This window comes from Arachis duranensis, chromosome 2, assembly GCF_000817695.3.
Source record: "Arachis duranensis cultivar V14167 chromosome 2, aradu.V14167.gnm2.J7QH, whole genome shotgun sequence".
NCBI classification, from domain to species: domain Eukaryota; kingdom Viridiplantae; phylum Streptophyta; class Magnoliopsida; order Fabales; family Fabaceae; genus Arachis; species Arachis duranensis.
Genome location: NC_029773.3, coordinates 10,133,179 through 10,145,538, shown reverse-complemented (window position 1 = coordinate 10,145,538; position 12,360 = coordinate 10,133,179). Strand labels below are relative to the sequence as shown.

The 12,360-nt window shown below is 31.0% G+C and overlaps 1 protein-coding gene across 2 annotated transcripts; it reads left to right on the top strand.

Moving 5' to 3' along the window:
* The first annotated feature begins 2,803 nt into the window (after positions 1-2,803).
* On the top strand, positions 2,804-11,043 carry LOC107473488 (lysine-specific demethylase JMJ31). Of its 2 annotated transcripts, none has more exons than XM_016093063.3 (15): positions 2,804-2,952; positions 3,036-3,113; positions 3,247-3,330; positions 3,630-3,797; positions 3,899-3,967; positions 4,073-4,199; positions 4,762-4,834; positions 5,073-5,189; positions 6,705-6,824; positions 6,935-6,953; positions 7,461-7,536; positions 7,644-7,960; positions 8,546-8,661; positions 8,746-8,839; positions 10,419-11,043. In XM_016093063.3, the coding sequence occupies exons 1-15, from the start codon at positions 2,863-2,865 to the stop codon at positions 10,467-10,469; spliced, it is 1,599 nt and encodes a 532-aa protein (XP_015948549.1). In that variant the 5' UTR covers positions 2,804-2,862; the 3' UTR covers positions 10,470-11,043. The 2 variants fall into 2 exon arrangements, with proteins under 2 accessions (XP_015948549.1, XP_020990664.1); XM_021135005.2 differs by having other exon boundaries at positions 2,906-2,952; positions 3,213-3,330.
* The last annotated feature ends 1,317 nt before the right edge of the window (positions 11,044-12,360 follow it).

Below are 12,360 nucleotides of genomic sequence, written 5' to 3'. Positions count from 1 at the left end.
TTTTGTATACATAAATGATAAATCATAAAAATCTTTCATATTTTATTCTTTTTTAGCGTAAAATTCAGGTTGATGTCATAATTTATATTCAAAAGAAAAATGTTACCACTGTACACTATCAGTACATGAATCGTGATACTCATATAAATTTTATATAATTTTTTAAAAACCTATACTCATATTCACAATTTATATAAAAAATGAGAGGACAACAATGTTGTCTTTTTTTTGTCTAGGATAATATGATAATTGATAATTTTCACCCTCGATTAGTTTATTTAAATAATTTATCCTTAAATTAAATTATATTAATATCTTTTTTGGTAAAAAAAAATGAGTGTATTTATTTTAAATTATTTTTTAATACTAGTGTCTTTTTAAAATTAATTATAATTTATTTTGAAAACATAAAAAGTTTTTGTATATAAATAATTAAATTTGAGATAAATAGATTATAAATTTTAGAAATTAAAATTTATTAATTTAGAAATAATTATATATTCAAAGAAACTGTTTTAGAATTTTTAAAATTTTTTTAGGAATGTTTTGAGATTTTTTAAAATTTTTAAAAATTGTTTTGTCTTTCACTTTAAAGATTGATTTGTCCAATTCGCATACGTAAATATTTAATAATGGTCATTTATACGAGTTAATGTTCCACGTCAATAATCACTATTAATGAATAAAAAAAATTGTATTGTCTAATATAAATAAACATCGGAGACTATTTTATGTATTTTGAATTTTGTACTCTTTATATACATTTGAACCATAATAAATCGAATTAACTTACATTCATTTATATATTTTGGTAATTCGGTTTAGTTATTAACTTAAACCAAATTTTTAGTTAACTAAAATTAATAAATTTTGTTTTTTTAGTAACCTTAACCGTGTATAGCATGTATACCCCTTCTTACATATGCTAAGTACTGTATTTTAGGTTGAGTGTTACAGATAATCAAATAGAATCGAAAGAGAAGAAAAAGAATATAATTTTACTTAAGAAGTTAATTACATATATAGTTCTTGTAGTAAATTGCAAAATTAGAATAATGGAAACTCTAGTTGTTTTTTTTTTCTTTTAAATTATAAACTTATACTTCATTCCCTTTCAAATAAAAACTCTTATTTTATTTCATCCAATCGTTACTTAGAAGATACTTCAACCTAAAGTAGAACACAAAACACAGTGCCAACTTTCACTTAGCTTAATATATAAAGCTTAGTTAGAATGAAACCACTTGGTATTGTTTTAGAATGTTGATATATGATTGAAGGACTTAGTCATAAGGTTTGTGCGTAATATTATTATTAGCTTAAACTAATAATAAATATATCTATCAAGTGACGGTTCAATAATGTATAAAGAAACCGTTAATTATGATCAGCTTAACATTGATCACCTAAAGAAAACATTATTATATGCTTCGTAAGCAACACGAACAGACACGTGAAAGAATACAAATTATTGTTAATTGTATGTTCCAAATGGTGAAGTTTGGAACAGTCAAACAATTAAGCTATTTGATGTATTCTGAGGATAATGAAGCTTACTTGTAACAAAAGAAATGGATGAGATATATACATCCACGTCATAAGCGTCTAGGCCATGTTGGCGAAAATCATTTTCTGAAAAGATAAAATTGATAAAAAATATAGAGTTTAATTTTGATGCATTAATAGTATAAAATATTTTATATAGTCATGCAATAGTATCTGTTCTTTTGGATGATTATTCACACAATAAATATAAAAGATAATTATTTTTACTAACATAATGTTGTATAATTAGATATATATACAAAATTATTTTATACTGACATTACATCAAAATTAAATAGTAAAAAGCTAATTATTATTACTAAATAATTTATAAGTTTTATATTATGTGTAACTTGTACTATCTAAAATTAGAGGTAATTAGAGTCTTGCTGTATCAATTTTCAAAAACATGCATGACATAATAAAAATATATACAGAGATACAGGCATATATATTTGATTGTAGAAACAGATATAACATAATATATTTTCAGATATAGACTTAATATATTTTCTACATAAGAGACACAAATGTAATTAAAAAAATAAAATAAAATTGTTATATGCACAGTAAAAATTAATTATCAAATAAGTCATTATATATTTATGTATAAATACATATGATGTTTCATTTATTTTCAATGTGTATTGTATATTTTAATATATATATGATCAGTAACTGATTTTTTGTATACATATATCATAATTGTCTTAAAAAAATACTTTTTTTCCGCTCAAATTAGTATTGTTAATTTGTTATTATTTTTTTTTGTTACTCACGGTATTTTTCAATCCGACAAGTTAACATCCATTGCGAATGGAGCTCTACTTAAAAGTCTGTCGTTGGCCAATAAATTACTATATGCACAATCCAAAATAATACATTGAATTGGTGTGTGATTAGCTCTTATGTATGCAATAATTCATTTAACAAGCAAAAAATCCTTAAATTAGGTTTTGAATTCTAATGAATTAGTTCTGGCCTGTGGAGTAAAGGATACTGTGACCCATCTGAAACTAAAATATATTGGGATAAAGATCACTTTTTTTTCGGTTGGGTGGATAAAGGTCACTTTTTGTTTTTTATTTTTGGTACACGGTGGGTCATTATCTTTCTATTTTTGGTACATATTGGGTCAGTTTTGTAGTAGATGGTTTTATATTGGGCCATTAAAGCCCAATTAGGCCCAAAATCTTTGCACACCAGCTTCAGACACTGCACAGAGACCCCGTCCAAAAAAAAAAAGACACTGCACAGAGACATAGTTCAGTTCAGAGCTACAATCGAAGCTGTGTTGAATACAGCAACGCATTAGGGATGGATGAATCCATTAGAATCCAAAGATACGAAGAGCTTCCAACCTCTAAACACTTCAAATCCTTCATTGAATCCACTAATCTTCCCGCTGTAAACATTAACCTTCTCTCTCTCCCCTAATATTATTTATTTGAATTTTAATTCATTTTTAATAAAAAAAATTGAAAAAATAGGTGTTCGTTGGATGCACCAAGAGCTGGAGAGCTTTCTCTCAATGGAACCCATCCAACGGTGGTCTCAACTACTTACAGGTTCACAACCATTCATTTATTTGAAGTTTCTATTTTATTTTATTTTGTTTTTTAAAATTCTGTGTTATGTTGAATTTGAAAATAACTGAATGTGTTTAGTTTCTGGTATATGCTTGTTGAAAATGAAACCTAGGCGCGGGTAGGTTCTGCTACGGTGGAAGCTATGGTGTCACAATCTGCACCCGTCTTTTATGGTGATCTTGGAAGCCATGACCGGGTAATTTCCCACTTAATCTTGTTTTAATTTTATGGAGCGAAATTTATTTAATATGGATGTGGCTATGTAAAGTTTGAGTTTGACTTATATTTTTCAGCCTCTGTTTGGTTCAAGTGATTCAGTACTTGTTAATTTTGATGTTTGACAGTTTGAGTTGTGAATGATGATTCTATTCTTATAGGGTGTTAGCTTGACTCAAACTAGATCATTCTCAATTTAGTAGATTTTAATTATTGGTGGTTGAGACTGAAAAACAAACTTTTATTTTCACTTTCCATTTTCGATTCCGTTGCTGGCAGGTTCCTCTACCGTTTTCTACCTTCATTGGTTTATGTAAGAAACGAATGCTGACGAAATGCAAGGACAAAGAAGAAGCTCTTGATCCTTGTCTTAACATGGAAAATCATGATGCAGAGTGTGGTGATTTGTCCTTGGAAGGTGTTCCTGAACAAATTTATTTAGCACAGGTTGGAAATTCAAGAGCAATGAGATAATATGTAATTTTGCCGATCAGTTCAAAGTGCTAAGTTCTTTTCTTTTTATTGTTTTGGGGTGAAATGTAACTTAGGTTCCAATTATGAACAGCGATCGCGAGGAGAGGGTCCAATTGGAAGCTCTAAGGGAAGACATTCAGACTGTTAGTACATTATCCAGCTATTTTGCTATGCTGTCTATATTTCGACATATCATAGCAGGAATTTTTGGTCATAGAAATCTAATTTATAATAGTTGTTTTCTGCAGCCTCCGATTTTGGAGGGAAAAGAGCTGTCTTCTATAAATTTGTGGATGAACAATGCCCAAGCCAGATCAAGTACCCACTATGATCCACACAACAATCTTCTGTGCATAGTTTCTGGCCGAAAACAGGGTATTAAATATTTATATATCTTTCTTTTCTTGATATATAACATTACATCCTGCTATGAATTTTTCCCTCTTTTGTGGAGGTTCTCTTGTTCAGGAATATACTATCAATTATTATAGGAACCTTTTACAGTTTTCATTGCTTGGTGATGTTTTGAACTACCTAATGCCTGAACTCTGAAGCAGTATTGCAGTAAATAATATAGAACTACTGTTGGAATTTTGGAACTTTTTATTTGCTTCTCCCTCTGTAAACATTTTCATTGTTGATTTTTCCAGAGCTTATCTGGTAGACAAAAACTAGGAGAGAAGCTCCAGCTGATTTACTGCTTTTTATTATGATTCGTCAACTATTGATTCTGTGCCGTGTTTCAATTACTTTGTTTTGAATAGTTTATTACAGATGAACTTTAAATTAGGTTGAAACACTAAAACTAAACACTGATAATTGTTTTAATCATGCTTATAAGTTCTCTAGCTGTTTTTATTTTTACAAAAATCCATTCCAACTTCCCAACTCCTTAATCCTTTCTGCCCTTCTTTAACTGGAATCAAATGCTTTGCAGTTGTTCTGTGGCCTCCTTCTGCTAGTCCCTCACTTTACCCGATGCCTATATATGGGGAGGCTTCCAATCACAGGTATGCTTTCAAAACGAATAGAGTGAAAGAGAGGGTAGATAGATATTTTTTGGGTACTTAGGTTCCCTGTGTGTATAGTAGTGAATGGGTTTAATACTTGTGTGAGATTAATAGAACTTTACAAGTCAGGTCCATGGCACATAACACTAACACTTTATCACACTCTAACAATTCCTTTTTGTTTTAGTTCTTTTTTTTTTTTGCTTTTTTTCGTCCCGTAATAAAATTCGTGTGGCAGCTCTGTTGCATTAGAAAACCCTGATTACTCAATATATCCAAGGGCAGAATGGTCGATGGCTTTTGCGCAAAAGGTTGTTCTTGAGGCTGGTGACGCACTTTTCATTCCTGAAGGCTGGTAAGATTGCAAATTCAACTATTTCTATGTGATCTTCCTCTGATTGAGGGTAGATTACTGCCCTTTTTAATTTGGGGAAAATGGTTCATGCTGGTTGGTTTTGATGGAGGTGGTTAACATGTGTGTGCCTCATATGCTCAATTGCTTATCCAATTGTAAAATCTAGTTGACCTTTCCTTTTCTATTGCAATATAATCTTTGTAATCACCGTTTATTGAGAATACAACCTTTAGTCAGCTAAATGGTTTTTCAGACACTTAAAGTTTATTATGAGTTACACTTCTGCTGTAGACCTCACTTCCTAAAAGCTCTTATGGCTTCCACTTCTATATCTTTTCTTTGTGTAATCTTTATGTTGATTCTAGGATATTGATCCTGATGTAATAATTTAAAAAAATATCAAGTATGACCTTGTTCATAGATGCATGAATTTATCAATAAAATATTTCTCATACGCATGATAGCCTTCAAGATTTCACATTCTAGAAAGATAACGCACACTTGAGTACATGAAACAGGATCTTCCTCCTTTTTTCCCCTTTGTTATTTGTCATTTTGTTGTGGCCAATATAGCGTAAGATTCAAACTTAATATGCTCTGCCTTGTCAAGATACATATTTCAGATGCAAATAAACTGTTTGTTTTTGTCAATCACTTGATCTGGAATTCAAGTTCAATAAGAGGTATGCTAATATTCTAGCTTAGAGGTGAAAATTGGATATCATATCATCCTGCAAGTCACATGGTGTAAGTTCCTTGGGTGCATCCTCCTAAATGAAGGGAAAATAGAAAGAGATGTAAACTATAATTTCAAACTAGGTTGATGAAATGGAGTCTGTTTGAATTGTTGTTACTTATTAGTGATAAGAGATTGCCATTCAAGCTTAAGAGAAAATATACTGTATAACTTAACGTTGTAGGGATGTTTTATTATGTTGACTGAGTGCACACATTAGATAATATATAATTAGCAATGAATACATTTTAGAAAGAAAGCTGGGGTAGCATATGTGAAAAATATGGTAGAATTCTACCTTAATAGTTAGATAATGTGAGAAGATCACCTGTAATAGCCTAGGAAGAAGAGTAGAGTAGAAATTCAATATTGCAAATAGTTATGGGGGAATATGAAAGACTAGAAACCCTTAAAAATGATTTAGATTTTAATGGCGTTTCTATAAATATGGCTCTTGATAGGACCCATTTGATGCACATAGTTGATTCCACCCAATGGAAAAAGAAATCTTTGTTGTAGTTGTTGTTGGTACTTGTCTTCCAATGTTGCTAAAGCATGGGATTTGGTGCACTATGCTTCATTTTCACTGCATGCTGTACCAGTCTATCTTTTTTTGTAATTTCTGTATGTTTGGTTTTTAAAATGCTTTTATCATATTGCACTTCTTAGTCTCTATGCTTCATTAGGCAATCTACATTTCCTTCATCTCTGTAAACTTGATAGATGTCACACTTTTCCCCCCTATATATCATTGGTTTATTATTTTTATTATTGTACAGGTTTCACCAAGTTGACAGTGATGATTGGACTATTGCTATTAACTTTTGGTGGAGATCCTACACAATGTCTTCCATGCAGGAACACATGGATGCATATTATTTACGCAGAATATTGAGAAGGTATTGGCTAGGATTTATTTCTTATACTTGTGATAGTCTGACTTATGAATAATGCTATTGTTTTATTTTGCAACCATCATTTGTGCATTGGCCAATGGACACACTTCAAGATTGATCGACAAAGAAATGGTAGGTGCTTCATTTGTACACATCATTTACTACAAATAATAAAGCCTATCGTTATTCATTCATTCATTAATCTACTGGGTGGTGGGATATGCCAAAATTGATACCTTAGGATTTAGGTCAACTTTATTAACTTACTTGTGAACACATCTGAATGTAGGTAACTGATTCACCTTTTCAAAATTCTTCAGATTATAGCTTTGAGTGCATTACCTTTACTTCTTTTTCTGTGCAAAGTAGTTCTTGCTGGCTGTAAATTTTCTGATTCACCATGATTTGATAGTTATTTGGTGTTGAATTACCATATTTAGAAAACTTTCATAGCTTAAGTTGAGGATTAATAGATTTGAGGGTAGTGTATAAATGGCGTGATCATCTAACTTGTCAAAATGCATTTTGGAGCTAACCATCCTGTGGTTATTTCTTTTCTCTTGTTTTTATTTTTATTTTTGTTTGGTAATTAGAAGTTTCTGTAAGGGGCTTGACATATATTTTTAATTTATAGGACAGGACCAGGTTCTGCTTGAGTTGGGGATGGGGAAAACTAGGACGTTAACACAGAAGTTGCCTAACGGTGGAGAAGCAGGTAAGTTAATTATAGAATGACTTCTCATGTTGAAGTTATTTTCCATATTTGTTATCTGACTAGAAAATAAGCACCCATCTTATGGTTTCTGCCATTGCCATTACCAGATCATGGGGATGACAATTATGGTAAGATGTTAAAAGGAATGGATATTAAAGAGAAACGGCTGTGTGAGGGGAACACACTGGTTGAATTAGAACCTGCTGCAGTTCAGGTGCTTCATGAACTTGTTTCCTGGGTTCACAACTGCATTAGCGTGAGTCAGGATCAGGAATCACACTCAGCTTCTACAAGTGATCATAACCTAGGAGAGAATGATGAATGTAAGAAAGCAGTGACTGCTGACTTGAATGATGATCCAGTTGCTAAAATTATTTGGGATGTCAAGCCGCAAACTCTCCAATATGTCTTTCTTGCAATGGCAGTGAGTGAATTCTCTTACAAAGTTTGTAAATGTCAAAGCAGTTTGGTCTTCTAATTCACTACTTGGTAGTTTTAACTGTGGCTTTACTGCCTTAACTATTATTAGACAACATGACAGTAAAGATTGAAGCATGACATTATTATTTTTTACCAGATCACACCAAAGGAATCTAGGTTGACAGATATGTTTTGTTTTATATTTCTTCATGCTTTTGGGATGATTTATGCCATTTTCTTTCTGGGAGAATAACTTTCTTATTTGAAAGGGAGCTGCTTTTCCTTCAATATCTTGGGTTTCATTAGAATTTAGAATTGATTCTTGGAGTGGACAAGATTGAGAATTTTGTTTGTCTTATTAGGATAGGACATTATTGCCGCTTCTTTCAGTTTTATATATTGTGGTTTGCATAGTTTTCCAGTTATCCATGATAGTGTAGCTAGTTCTGCATCTGCAACTGAAATCATATGCTAATCATCTCTTTTGTTTTTCATCCATATAGTGCATATATTTGTTTCATAGTTCTAGCCTTCTAGGTCATATCATATTTGCTAGTTTCAAGCATGTTGGACTATTTACTATTTTCAGCACAACTTTCCAAGAACTCTAGAGGCACTTGTATTGCATGTACTTTCTCCAGTTGGGGCTGAAGTGCTTACTCGGAAATTTGATGAGATGGATCAACAAATACTTGAGGAAGATAGGTACATACTAATACCTATGGGTGTTTCACATTTTTGTTTGTAATCAAGATAACATCCAGCTTTTGCCTACTGTTGTGATTACAGGAATAGATTTTATGAGGTCTTCTACAGTGCTTTTGACGACCAATCAGCAGCAATGAATTCAATTCTAAAAGGGAAGGAGGCATTTGCTCAACAGGTAATTATTTCATAGAATCTTGTATTTTTCATTTATTGTTTTTAGTATTAATTACGAAACTGTTACGTTGTTTTATTTTTCTTTCCATGATTGGTGAGAAAACAGTAAAATATCGTCTAAAATTTATGTGTTTGGTTGGGTATTTGGGCCTGTTTGTTTGAGCTTTTTTTTTGTTTTTATGTTTTTTTTCTATTCTTTTTAAAAGAAAAAAAGAAAAATGGGCTTCATTGATTCAAAATAAAAGATATTTTAAAAATTTAAGATAATTGGATAAGTTTCCCTTGAAATAAAGGCCAAAACTCCACAGAAAAAGAAACTCTTTCTTATGCTGGAAGCGTAATATCTGCAATGAAGCTCTAAAATAAAACTATATCTCACAAGTCTTTTTCTTTTTGGCCCTACGTTTAAATGGCCACAAGGGCAGTGTTGTTCATCTGAGTGTTAACACATTTTAATAGATTTCTAATTTAATATTTTAAAGAACCTCTTAAGATTTTTTTTTTCTCGTTGAGAATTTGTTTTCTAATTAAGTTAGTATATGTATTTACTTTCTCTATTTTGAGACAATGAACGACCTAGCAGCCTCTAAAAATGTGTACTGGGGAAGTATATCTGTTTCTTTTAGCAACCTTATTCATATAATCAGTTTACTTGGGTAAAAGAAAGTGAATATGGTTGTTCACAATCTTATTTATTTTCACTTTATAAATGTTACTCCATGTTTTAATTGCTGTTGCTGTGAATGGCTTGCAATCCTGAGATATTACACAGGATCAAATTTCTCCCATGCCGTGAAATACTCGATCTCACCCTCCCACTTGTGATCTTATTTTGATAGTTTACGCTACGCACATTCTTGTTTCTATTTGGTCCTTAGTTCATTACAAGGCTACTTAATGGTTTCAATTTGGCTCTAGACATCTCTTGGATTGAGTAACATTCTGAATTTGTCTTAACAAATCATGAATATAAAAATATAATTGTGTGAAAATTTTGCCTATCAACTGTTCCTTATCTGAATGGTGCCATTAATTGCATCACTTAAAATCTTAAATACATCTCATGTTATCTTCTTTTCTACTATGTGTCATTTTCAGTTTGGATTCAAACTCATTATGATTTCCTGACCAAACAAGCTGTTTTTCCATTTCTTGGTATCAAGTGATTAAGACAATCTTGACTGTCCTGTTTGATTTTTCTGTATTTTTTAATTTTTATTTTTTTTCCTCGAGAAGGACAGATTTCCTAAATATACTTTGATGACCACATCTTTTCTTTTTCCAAGTCTCTATCCTTATCATTATTTCAGTGCATGAGTCTCTGGCATTTGTTGCCCTGCATGTGCGTTGAGACTTTAGTTTCACTTTCATGCATCATGAGAGAGAATATATGCAGTTGGGTTAATGAGATTTCATAGTTTAATTTCAGGCTACTGTATGGTCCTTCAAATGTAGAATTTGTTAACTAAACCAGTCAAAGCCAACTATATCAGATGTTGAATAACTTTAGGCAATGTGTAATTTAAAGTGCATAAAATTGAGAATATTCATTTTCTTTTTGTTGCATGATGATGATGCAGGCATTTAAGAATGTGTTGGATAAATTTGTGGGAGTGAATCTTAAAAGCTAAAGCCAGGTGTCATTTTAGATGCTTAGTGACATGAACCTTATGGAAGAATTGGCCCACCAGGTACCCTCAGAGCAAAAACATTGATGCATATTTGAAATACAATCTTTTTTTCCATTTGGGTCTGTACTATGTACTTCTTATATTTTGTCACTTTGTTTGAATTTCAGTAGATGATCATCACTGATTTGAACATCATTCAGTGTTGTGTATATATAAGATTACAACAATTTTTTATACCAACTATCTCTTTAATAGTACATTGAATTATCTCAATAGATTTTGAAAATCAAATTGTACTGAATATTAGAGATTGGTGGTTCCTTTCTTAAAAAAAATACTATAAGAAAAAATTATATGAAATTCTTTAAGCTGTATGAAATTCCAACATTTCCACGTGCCTATGTCTCTGTTTGAAGTTATATTTGTCGTTACGAGTTAACATCTTGCACTCTGCAGCATAAGAGAGTGTCAAACTAGCATGGCAAATGTATCAGAATATATATTATAACTTCTTAGATGCCTAAATTGACATTTGGTTATTGTTGTATAAGTATGAATTTTACTTGTGTTAATGTTGAAGTTGGACTACTATTGTAACTCAAAATATTAGTATAATTAAATTGAAATATTTAGGGTTTATTTGGTTGTTTTTTTTAATCTCATTTTTAGCTTTTATTTTATATTTTCAAGGTTTTGTAAAGAATATATTAAAAACAAAAATTAAAATTGTATTGTTTTTCGCTATGTTTACGTTTTCTTCGTAAAATGCTAAAAGTAGGAAATAAAAATAAAATTAGGGTAAATTACAGTAGCATTCTCCATAAGTAGGTAGTCGTACATACGACACTTTTATATTTGTGAAATTATATTTATTAGGTCTTTTTTATACAAACATAAAACATGACAAATCAAAGAGTGTTCTGCCTAATATTACCTAACTTTCAGAGACATTCGGTATAATTATTAACTCTAGAAACTAAACACCTTTAATGTTTTTTTTTTTAAATGATGCTTAATGAAAATTAGTTTTCTGTTTTAAGTTCCAAGAATATTGGTTCTGAAATAGGGTGAGCAAAGCATATCACCTTCCAAGATTTTGCCATTTAATTTAACTACAACCTTTACATCTGTCAATATATTGTTTGATTCTTGTGTGTTTGTGTGGAGTGGATTGCATTGTGTCTAGTGTGCAAGGATTTGCAGCAGAAGGGAGAAAAAGGGTAGAAAATATAGCATTGAAAAAAAAGTTTAGGTAATAATTAATTCTCAGTATTTTGTAAAGAAGAAAAAGGAGGTAGATTCCCTAGTGGAAGATGACATATGCAATTAAGGTGAAGAGAGGGGAATAGAAGAAAGAAAGAAAGAAAGAAACAAGAGGATGTTGGTTTTGTCTACTTGTGGTTCTTCTTCTGCAGAGGGAGAGATATTTGTATTGAAAAAAGTGTCACTCACTCACACTAGTTATTTTCTTCTTTAGTAGGCAAATGGGATGTTTTGTACCTTAACCCTGCAACTTATGCCATATACTTTCTAAAAGATTGGATATACCATAAAAAATAAAAACTTTTGTTAATCCCTATGTTCTTTTTTTTGTTTTATTTTTTTACCCTTGTAGTAATTGTACCTCCTCTCTTGTAGTTGTAGTTGCATATACCGAGGATTTAGTGGCAGTGAAACTTTTCTCCATTCCTTTTGTAGTTTTGTTTATATGTTGAGCATGCAAAGCTCACAACTTTATTTAATGCCAACCTCAATGGTAGTTTCCAAACAATTTGCTATATTTATGTTTTATTTTTACTATTTTTTTTTTCTTTTGGCTCCATTTTTCAATATGGAATTCCATTTTGAGAAGCTTTATTATGAGATAGCCAAAGCCAAATTATGAATTAGA